Genomic DNA, 10,881 nt, shown 5'->3' with positions numbered 1-10,881 from the left:
AGAAGCTTGCTTGTCATGCGATACTTCTCGCCTTCTTGGTTGATGAATTTTCTGAAGATCAGGATGCTAGATTAGAAAGACTAGTTTAAGTTTCTCAGCGAGTATTATTAATCCAAGGACTGGGCAGGGCAGCCTAAGCTGATGACTTTTCAACGGACAATATAGGGCGAGCTTATGACAACGCGTGATTTTGATGGCTAAAGAAGGCTTCATCTCTTTGGCTATCATCGTGAATTCAGCAGATATAACAAACCAAAATTTACACAAAGCTTCCCGATTTTGGCAAGCCGGAAATAAATGAATCGACAGCAGGACTGAAAAAAAAAACCCCCGACCTATACAACAGACAATGGTAACAGTGGACAGTGGTTAAATGATCGTAATGGACTCTGCCTGCTTGTTGGCTTCAGTCCACCGATCATTAGAAACAGTAACTTGGCCAGGCGAGGCAGCAAATGTGCTCACCTTGCAGTAACTGCGTCCTTGGTTCCACTGCACAGGCTTGAATTGGCCAGGCATTCGTGGGGGTTAGCGTAGAAGTAATCCTCCTCTTTCGGCTTGTTTTCAAGCTTTTGCCGACAGGATTGTTGGGCAACACGATCTCTATGAACTTCCTGGACAGAAGATGTAAAATTGTCCCAAGAAATTGTATTACTATTGTACAGGTCTATAAGTTCAACTAATTTCCGTCGGTCTGGCAACACACTTCTCCGGAAACCTAGGAACCTGAAGATAATAATGCAACAAAATGATCATAACCAGATGATACTAGTTTTAATTTATACACAAAGAGAAGTAAACTACTAATCTGATTGCAGAATACTGGATAAATATCCATACTACATCCTGAAAAGTAATTCAATCCGTAAGATGATATATTGATGTGTACCTTCTGTGGCCTTCAACAAGTTTTGCCATGTTACCATCATAAGTCGGAAGGAAAACATCACTAGCGGTGGATACAATGAAATCAAGTGCAGCCATTTGAGAAGAATGGTTTTGAAATTGACGCAGAGCTTCTGAGTCTAGCAGCATATCTTTTCTTACCTGAAAGATATTCAGCACTGCTTGTATTAGCGAGTTTGGTTGACATAGGGAGTAGGATGCCACCATATGTGTCGTTCAAGATCATGAAATTGCAATGCAGTCTTGGCGAACGTAAGTAAATTCTCACTTGCCATATGATGTGTAGAAACTGCACTACAGTCCTTTCCACGACGCATGGAAAAGGTAAGGTAATTGACACACTGCTAGCAAAGAATGCATGCACACTTACAAGTTTTGGAAATGCAGCATGTAATGGTTCCAATCTCTTTTCTCCCCCGTAAATTTCACCAGCAGCAATGTATATGAGAGTATCCTTTTCAAAGCCCAAGGCTTTCAAAACAAGTGATGTCTCCTCAGGTGTAAGTGGGCATAGTCCTTCTGATCTCTTGCCTCTGGAATCGATTTCTTTTTCTCTCCACCATGGATATGCATATCTGATAGGTAGAAAAAAGTTAAATTCTTGTAACTTAAAATTTAAGCTTCACTTTCCAGCTCTTAAAAAACAGCAAGAACAAGATTAGCTAGCCCTCAACTAATTTGGCGATGTTATCAACAGATGATCAGTTCATTTTTATTCCATCAAAATGAATTTATAAAAAAAAAGGGAAATGAACCGTGTACAAAAATGTGCAACACATTTAGACTGATACTGATGTTACAAGGACTATGCATCTGAACACCAGAATGTAAAATGAGAACTGTATGTAGGACCACATGAGACAGACTATTAAATACATCACATATGTCATCATTGCCATAGTACTGTAGATAAGTACCCGCTACAGTATCTATGTCTTCCTTGTGTGAGGAACTACATCTACATGAGTCCAGATCCGGAAAGCTACTGTGTGTATTTATGATGTCTAAGACAGCACAAGAAAATTGTACCTCATTCTTTTGAGCTCCTCGGCTTCTTCAGGATTAAGACCATGATTGCAACCAGAAAAGGCCAGCATGTCCATCTCATATCGCAAATGCAAAGCCACAAATGCTCCTTTGTCTCGAAGTTTCTGTACTAGTTTATTTCCCAATGCCTCAATCTGAGGGGTGAACTTCAGTGCGTGAAAATTAACACGGCACCTAACCAGCTGAAGCTCTGTACTGATGCCATTATTTGCTAACCGAGCATCTGTCTTGTTAAAATGGATGACTCTATATTTGCTGAATAGTGGTAAGATCTGCACGGGTGAGAGACTGTGAAGGTGTGCAGGTACCATGAACGCAAGGGTAGATCCCAGATAAGTTGACAAACCTGATGCAAGTAATATTTTTCATCTGACCAGCTGACAGGTTGCATTTCAAGTATAGTGCTTGAATCTGTTGGACCAAACCTCTTTGGCAACCGTTTAACAATGTGCACTTCATCTCTTAATGAGTCGATGAAATGCCTCACATCAAATATGTCTCCAAAATTGCTGAAAATCATACAGAATACTACTCGCTTAAGACATCAGCCAGGTTGATGATAGATAGAGCACCTCTTCAGGGAAATTGACTCACTGTACCTTTGATCAGCCCAGAATGATCTCTTGTCAAGTTCCGGTACAAGCATCGTGAGGTTGAGCAAACGTGCGACTGCCACCATGTCACAGATCTGAAACACAAGGGGTTCAAACAAGAAGAAGAGTTACAATGGGAATTTTAGGATTGAACGACGGAAGTAAGCAAAAACAACTGACCTCTGAACGCATCTGATTAAGCCCGCCATTGCAAGATATCTTCAGATAACCATTGCTTTTGTAGATTCCTGGGGGAAAATTCCACCATATTCAGTGGTGATTTACTGAAACAGTACTATCTTGACAAAGCATTTACATTTTTTTAACATAAGTATCTGAACAAATCAACTTTAATATGCACCTTAAAATAAATCTCCCAAAATATCAATCAGTTACTGGCACCAGTATACTGATCTGCCATGCCCTTAAGAGTGCAGCATCTCGCTGACTAATTGCAGCTATGCATCCACTCTTGCATCTCCAATATCATTTACAAACTTGAAATGAAGTTGGGGAAGGGCAATAACACAAATTGCACCGACTCTAACATCTCCAATACCATTTACTATTTGATAACTTCCCCACTTATTTGGAGTCAAAAACACACTAATACTATCAAAATTTTAGCCAGTACTACTGCTAGTAACAAAATAACCCGGAAAGCACGCACTTGGGGGTGGAAGCGGGGAAGGCGGCTGCGAGGGCCCGGGCGCGCCACCTGCGAGGCCGAAGATGGCGAGGAGGCGGCCGACGGCGAGGAGCTGCGCGACGGAGGCCCAAACCAGCACGGCCGCGCAGCCCGCCACGAGCCAAACCCTAGGCCTGGACCGCGCCATCGCGGCAAGCCCACAGGCTACAGCCGGCGCCGCCTCCCGACGATCGCCGCCGGCATTTGGAGGACGCGGCGGCAGGCGGCGGTTGGAAGAAGATCTCGGGAGGGCCCGTGGGTGGGGAGCTGCGATCTCGTTAGCCTGTGGGGACTGGGGAGAGAGTGCAGTGTGTGTAGCAGCGGCTGTTTGCGGTTTGTTTAGTTCGTTTTCTTGGCTTGGCTTGGCTTTTGGGTGGTGACGTGAACGTGCGATTATCTTCCAATTCTAGCTGAGTGACCCAGCTCAGTGATGACCAGAAGGTGGAGTGGTGGACGACTACGCTACACGATAAGCAGAGGCATTTCCAGGAGGAGCCCCTGCCCCTTCGTGTTGTGCCGTCGGATTCTCCGGCAAGTTTGATTCAGGGCAGTACGCCAGTACCGATACTAGTACTTTGGAGTATTTATATTGAACTATACTGGTACTACGTGTTAAGTACCCCTCTATTGAAATAGCATATGTTAGCCTCTCAGTCTCAGCCGTCCACTAGTTATACGCAAGTCTTTGGAATTTTGCTGCCGCACCGGCCGGCCATTTAAGGGCTTGTCTTTTGGTACATTTGCTTCACAACGACTCAAAGGAAATATTTAGTGTTATTACTCTTTTAGTAGGTGGTACCCTGCCACCTACTCATAATTGCTAGCTAAAAAAACACAAAATATTTTGTTTCTTTACACAATATGATACAAAATATATCTATATGCTACAAAATTTCAAATCCAAATTCGATAGCTGTTCGAGAAACAAAAGAAAAAAATCTACTGTGAATATGAGCCCAATGTACTGTTCATCACTACCATAGAGCACTACAGATTAGAGTTTTTGTTGACAAGTTAACCTGCAACATAGAGCATCGGGGGAATTTTCACCCAGCTTTACATTGAGAGTGAACACAACAGTCAGAATTTTCATACAACACAACCCCAACCCGGTCAGGCTACGGCGGACGACACCGATGATGGCATGATGCCGCCGTCCATCTCGCCGGGGGATCTAGTGGCGCTCTCCGGCCGGTGCTCCACGAAGCGCGACCTCCGCCTCCTCCACGGCACTATCCTACGACGCCGCCACCTCCTCCCCGCCGCCGACGCTGTCGCGGCGCTCGCCAAACTCCTCAGGTTCGCTGCCGTCTCACCCGCCGGCGACCTCCGCCAAGCCAACGCTATCTTCTCCATCCACCTCCCTTTCCTCTCATCGGCCTCTTCCCACCTAGCCTTCTTCTACAGCACCCTCATGCGCGGCCTCGCCGCGTCCTCCTCGCCCGGCGACGCCATCGGGCTCTTCACGGCGATGCGCCGCGTTGGCGCCGCGCCTGACGCCTTCACCTTCACCTTCGTCCTCAAGTCTTGCTCTCGCTGCCCTTCGCGCCGGCGGTTACCTTCCGACCTCCATGCCCAGGCGATCAAGCACGGCTGCCTCGGGGAGCTCAGCGCGCACACGCACGTACACAATGCGCTGCTTCACGCTTATGCCTGCCGTGTGGCAGTCGACGACGCGTGCAGGGTGTTTGAGGAAATTCCCGTTCGGGACGTGGTCTCCTTCTCAGGGCTGCTCACCGCGCATCTCAAAGCCAATGATTTGGATGCTGCCCGTGCTGTGTTCGACCAGATGCCTTACCAGGATGTCGTTTCATGGACTGCGATGATTTCTGCATATGCCAAGGCATGCCGGCCACAGGAGGCATTGGCATTGTTTGATGCAATGCCGATGCAGCCAGACGAGGTGACCATGGTGAGTATTGTATCTGCATGCACCGCAATCGGGGATCTTGCAACTGGGGAGCGTGTGCGGAGGCACATCGATTCCAATGGTTTTGGATGGATGGTGTCACTCCGCAATGCACTCATGGACATGTATGCTAAGTGTGGGTGCCTCCCTGAAGCACGCGCTTTGTTTGACGGGATGACGATGAGGAGCTTGGCATCTTGGAACACACTTATCTCTGCATATGCATCACATGGCGATCTAGGCAACACGCTTGCTGTGTTCTACCATATGTTGGCAGAAGGGAAAACTGTGAAGCCAGATGGGGCGACACTGCTCGCAGTGCTTATGGCGTACGCGTACAATGGCTGTGTTGAGGAGGGGCGTACCATGTTCAATACAATGCAGCGTGGTGACTATGGCAAAGTGCAGCTCACAATCGAGCACTACGGGTGTATGGTGGATATGCTTGGTCGGGCAGGGAATCTCAAGGAGGCAGTCCGAATAATTGAGCAAATGCCAATTCCCAGCAATTCTGTGGTCTGGGGTGCTCTACTCGGTGCTTGTCGGACACATGGGGATATTGACATGGCAGAGCGTGCAGTGCAGGAGCTAAGGAGACTTAACCCAGAGGAGGGTGGTTACTACATTTTGCTCAGTGATATGTACACTTCTGTTGGCCGGATAGCAGAGGCCACAGAGATTAGACATGCCATGAATGAGAGCAGGGTCCAGAAGACTATAGGCCAGAGCACAACCTTTCTGCCGCTGCAGTAGTTTACCCTTTCTAGCCATCCTTGGGGTCACAATTCACAAGCATATCATGTCAGCCAGAAGCCAGATGGAATATGCCAATCCGGCAATCCATCTTCACTTCACACCAGACAATGCCTATGGATTGTTTCAATTTGTCTCCGTCTTCTCGCCAATGGTGTGGTGATTAATGTCAAACCCAAAGGTGTAAGGCTGGTGGCAAGCGGCGACTAAGGCTAAGGTAATCAGAATACTTGTGCAATTGCTTTCTTTTAGTGATAGACAAGTCAAGTTGAGTCAGGTGATGGTACATAGACAAGGGTTGCCACAAAAAAGCCAATTTCTATTCTCAAAAAAGAAGAAGCCAATTTCAACCTTCATTAGAGCAGTTTTAGCTATAACATATACTCAACTAAAACCACGACAAGAATTTTGGATCAGAGGGAGTACTATATATGTAGCAGTCCATACTGTAATACATACACACAGAAAAGTTACATTCATGACCTGGCATTGTCGATACTTAACTTTGAAGGCTCAGGCTTCTTAAAGATCAATCCTCCAACATCTTACTCTTCACAACCAGGTGTGCATTGTCATTAGGATTGGCTCTGGCATGCACCGGAGGCCGGTTTTACATCCCAAGACCAATATCTTCATTACCTTGTGTGTGTCACCAATAATGATGGCTCACCACAAGGTGATGAAATTACCCTAATGAGCTTCAAATAAATTATACACTGTGAACTCCGGTGATAGTTAGTACTCCCTCTGATCCTAAATTATTGACTCAAATTTGCCCAAATATGGATGTATCTATTCTTAAAAAGTGTCTAGATACATGTAATATTTCGACAACAATTTAGGATCGGAGGGAGTAGTTACTTTAAGAGGTCCTTACATCTAGTGGAGTAGTGAATAAAATTTGCAGAAGTCCTTAAATTTGAAGTCTTGCTGGTTTTGGAGAAACTGTTTAGCAACTTCAAGTAACTAGTGAATGACACTTACATCTACGAAGTGGGAGGCTTGATTGGAATTAATTGATTGATCTTGTGGGTTTGGCACCATAAACAGTTAGATTCCACTGAAATACCTGAAGATGTTCATTTAAACATGTTTGGGTACTCATCACAGGCCGCGTTTTGATTAGATTTATCTCTTCTCTTGGCGCATTCTCTGTGATTGCTGATTCCTTGCATCTTGGTTACTAGCTCATTGTGTTCTGGCAAAGGAATTTTTTTTCACTCTACATGCTTAATTCTACATGTTTGATGAATGTTTATTCACTAAAAATGTAGCGTGCTCATTGTGCATAGTGGTAGAACATCGGAAGGGATTGATGTCATCGGAATTGACATGAGAACAATTTTCGGGGAACCTTACACTTGTTTTGTGGTCTGTGGAAAGCAACATATAAAGAAACGGGCCACAACATGAGAACAATTTGTATCCAAAGTAACTATGACACTACATATCTGGGGCTTTCTTTTCCTATTTTATACGGACCACGACAAAACAATCCATTCAGGTTTTGTTGTTACTAATAACAGGTGTGATACATTTATGTACCTTGGGCGGTTGCTGGAGGCCTTCCGGAGGCTTGATTTTGGAGAAACTTCCATGGATCCCTGCACAGCATGCTGGGTGTCACAGCTGGGACAAACTTGAGGATGAACAGCACTCGATTTTTGCTGAGCTGCTCAGCTCAAGTATTGATGCAAGGTCCTTCATCATTCGCTGCTTAATACATTGCCTATGTGGTATTATCATTCTTAGCAGATGTGCCTGTCCAGGATCCGGCATGTTGAACCGAATGGGTTGGTGCAAAGAATTGGCCGGTGACAAAGCTGTACGGTTCCTTGAACAAACATCCATTAGCCCAGGCATCACAAGTCCATGGCCTCCTCTACAAGATGGGACTAAGAGGAACAGCTTCAGCATAGTATGCTATCCTGCCTTCTACCTAGTCCACCAGATGAAGAAATTTGGAGAATTTAGGCTGTTGGAAGTTTTGAGTCTCTGTAAGGCGTCCTGACGACATTGAATGCATAACTTGTTCTTTTTTCCTCTTTTAATTTTTGATATACTGGAGTAGCTTGCGAACCTTTTGTGAATATTTCTTGGTGAAGAGATGTGCAGTTGGGCATTTGATTCATAAGACAAATGGAGAAATACCTTTGTCATTGCGAACGGTGTGTGGCTTACATGCTTCTTCTATCATACATCCAGTAATTCCACGGAGCAAACATCTTTCCTACCGATTCTAGACAATCTGTTATCCTAACGATGGTGCTATCTCGGTAGGAACCCGTGCTGCGCGACCGGACCCTCGAACGCCATCATCTTCTCCCCTCGAGCGAACCCGTTGCGGTCGTAGCAGGAGATCTCGGAGACGTCCAGCTCCTTGCACGCCTTCACCAGCTCCTCCCCGACCCTCCGAGCCGCCTCCTGCTCGCCAACAATTCAAACAATGACCCACCGTGGTTTTATACTCCTATTTGAGATTTGAGATGCAAATATGCAATGCTGAGTTGGGGCGGGTTCGGTTTTACTCCTTACGACGGTGCTGCAGCGCGGGTCGCCGCAGATGGCCTCCTGCAGGGTGCTGCCGTAGAAGAGGATCCTCTTGCCGTGGTCGTCCACGAGCATGGCGTAGAGCTGCCTGTTGGAGCAGAACACGGAGAGCCTGGGCTTCGCCGCCGTGCCGTTGTACTGCAAGAGAACTCCCCTCGTTAGCCACAGCTTAACATCAGATTCGTAATTTCGTAGTGGTGGAAATTTGAAACCCAGCAAGCGTACCTTCCTCTGCAGCCGGCGGTTCCTGACCTTGGCGTTCTCCGTCCGCGCGCCGCGCCTCGCCGTGGCCTCGATCCTGGGGTAAGCGGCGCGCCGGCGGCCTGTCAGATAAGACGCAGAACATGACACTTGTTGCCCGGCCGGGCCGGTGGGTAAGGGCCACGGCGAAAAGCTAGAAGGCGACCGTGTTGCCGGCGTGGCTCACCTGGCTGTCGCGGAAGAGAGAACACGAAGCAATTGTGCCTGGAGGTGGCGGGGCATGGCGAGGGTGGCCAGGAGAGCATGGGGCGTAGCAGTGGCACCGTTGCCATGGCACGAAGAGACCAGCTTCGGCGGCGCAATTCGTCGAACAGGTACCGCGCGATCCTAGAGCATCAGCAGTCAATCGTCATCGGAGAAGGAAATAAAGCAGTTACGAATAATCTGACTTGGGACCTCTGGCTTGCTCAGGGTCGCTAAAAGAATACGTGGGCTACGTGACCGAGGTATGGGCTTAAAGGCTTGGAGAAAGCCCATCAGGCCACGACAACCCCCGTGTCTTCTGCCAATTTCTTCCCAAGCGTACCAATCCAAAAGCCCAAAGACAAAGCAGGAAACCCCAAACCTTTCGCTTTCAGACGAGCACAAAAAAATCTAGCTCGTCTTCTCCGTTCTTATCATAAAACTCTTGGATTTATCTGCACTTCATCTTTTTTATTAGCTAAATCGTCCCGGTCGACACCTGTTCTTCTTTTCCGTCTGCATCTTCCTGCCTCGGATTTGACCTTTCTCTGTATGCTTTGCTGCTGTCCAAGTGTTGCTGCTGTCATTATCCGTCTGTTCCTTTCTCGCTTTTTCCCGGGACACAGAAAAGGGAAAAAAGATTGCAGAAATGGCTGTCATGCAGGACTCTGACGTGACCTTCGTGTTAAGTCTCAGCCGTGCAAGCATAGCTGACTTGCGGGCTCGCTTGTGGAGATAATTTGGGACATACTGTCTTCCAAGATAATATTAAAATCCGAAAAATGTATCTATGTCTAAAAATGTCTAAATAATGTAATAGAAACTCATTTAATATAATACGACGAGAGCGAGGAAGTATAATTTAGTCTGCGATAGTCGTAGCATGGGCACAAAATTCTAAGCTAGCGGGGAAATCAGAGCGTGGACCATACTTGATTTCCATACCTAGTCACAGAAAAAACAAATTGAGAGACACCACCAGATTTTTTCAATTATTTAACAGAGGGAGAGGCCCACACTGCTCCCTGTAGATGTGTTTGCAAATTGGATTGCTCGACAGATATGGGGGCTACTTTTCAACCACAAAGGAGATATTCACTAAAAGAAGACATAAAGTAAGCGAGAGAACGTCAGGTCACCACACAATACAGTAGTACTATTCTGCAAAATGGTAAAGGCAAGGGGGCCGGAACATAGAAGTTTCTAGAAAAGAGAACTGGACGACTTGCATTTGTCTGTTGTTGATTTTGCTAGGCTTTTTGGTCGAATATTCAGAGCAGTCCTGTGGGTGAATTTCCTCCTGCGTGGGCGTACTTTATCGCGTTGGATAAAGCTCTGTGGGCATGTCGACAGACCCTGTGTACGTAGGCTATGGCGATTGGTTAGCCTGATGTGACCCTCCCTTTGCATATGTGTCCTCAAAGACATCAATGGGAACAGGGTGTTTATGACTTTATTCCACACACGCACACCCACGCACGCACGCACACACACGAACACCAAAAATGCCAAACGCACGGAATTTAACCGGCATCGAACTTTAGAAGGGGGAAAAAAGGACATCCTTTTTGCAAGACAATGAAGTTTATGTTGGAATATTAAAGGTCCATTATCTAAAAAAAACTGGAATATTATAGGATGAAGGAACACCAGAACAAGCAACTATAAATTAGATTAGAAGAGGGAACTAATTAAAGATTCAGTCCACATCATTTTGTGTGCAACCGGCTTTTGTGAAATAAAAGAAGACACAATCAGACCCAAGTTTACACTTGCCAGAAACAAAAGACATCTGACCCAAAGGGCGGCAGGGTCCACGAATACCTAGTAGTGACACAGTCCACATACAAGGATCACAGGGAAGAAGGTGGGCAAAAGCTTGGAAGCCCGCACAGTCATGCACCACCGAAACGCGAGAAATGCTCCGCACACAGCAGCACACCCTGACACCCGTTTCCGTTTATGCCCTGCACGGCCGGCCCCAATCCAAC

At 46.4% G+C, this 10,881-nt stretch overlaps 3 protein-coding genes across 7 annotated transcripts; 1 reads left to right on the top strand and 2 right to left on the bottom strand.

The window, feature by feature from the left end:
- Positions 1-188: 188 nt before the first annotated feature.
- Positions 189-3,612, bottom strand: LOC100826488 (O-fucosyltransferase 3). The gene is made up of 8 exons (XM_014897209.2): positions 3,217-3,612; positions 2,727-2,794; positions 2,553-2,641; positions 2,300-2,462; positions 1,936-2,225; positions 1,277-1,481; positions 890-1,047; positions 189-726 (listed from the first exon to the last, which is right to left on the bottom strand). The coding sequence occupies exons 1-8, from the start codon at positions 3,380-3,382 to the stop codon at positions 462-464; spliced, it is 1,404 nt and encodes a 467-aa protein (XP_014752695.1). The 5' UTR covers positions 3,383-3,612; the 3' UTR covers positions 189-461.
- Positions 3,613-4,165: 553 nt separating this feature from the next.
- LOC104581867 (pentatricopeptide repeat-containing protein At5g56310) lies at positions 4,166-8,025 on the top strand. 5 transcript variants are annotated; one of them, XM_010230829.3, is made up of 3 exons: positions 4,166-6,113; positions 7,423-7,594; positions 7,666-8,025. In XM_010230829.3, exon 1 carries the CDS (start codon positions 4,379-4,381, stop codon positions 5,894-5,896), a length of 1,518 nt encoding a protein of 505 aa, XP_010229131.1. In that variant the 5' UTR covers positions 4,166-4,378; the 3' UTR covers positions 5,897-6,113; positions 7,423-7,594; positions 7,666-8,025. The 5 variants fall into 5 exon arrangements, with proteins under 5 accessions (XP_010229131.1, XP_024313796.1, XP_024313795.1 ...); XM_024458028.1 differs by adding an exon at positions 7,189-7,327 and having other exon boundaries at positions 7,423-8,025; XM_024458027.1 differs by adding an exon at positions 7,171-7,327 and having other exon boundaries at positions 7,423-8,025.
- On the bottom strand, positions 8,024-9,142 carry LOC100842105 (50S ribosomal protein L18). Its single transcript, XM_003561974.4, has 4 exons — positions 8,874-9,142; positions 8,672-8,769; positions 8,432-8,584; positions 8,024-8,320 (listed from the first exon to the last, which is right to left on the bottom strand). The coding sequence occupies exons 1-4, from the start codon at positions 8,977-8,979 to the stop codon at positions 8,165-8,167; spliced, it is 513 nt and encodes a 170-aa protein (XP_003562022.1). The 5' UTR covers positions 8,980-9,142; the 3' UTR covers positions 8,024-8,164.
- Positions 9,143-10,881: the final 1,739 nt, after the last annotated feature.

This window comes from Brachypodium distachyon, chromosome 1 (assembly GCF_000005505.3).
Source record: "Brachypodium distachyon strain Bd21 chromosome 1, Brachypodium_distachyon_v3.0, whole genome shotgun sequence".
In the NCBI taxonomy this organism is placed as follows: domain Eukaryota; kingdom Viridiplantae; phylum Streptophyta; class Magnoliopsida; order Poales; family Poaceae; genus Brachypodium; species Brachypodium distachyon.
Note: the sequence above shows the minus strand (reverse complement) of the source record. Positions and strands in the feature narration are given on the sequence as shown.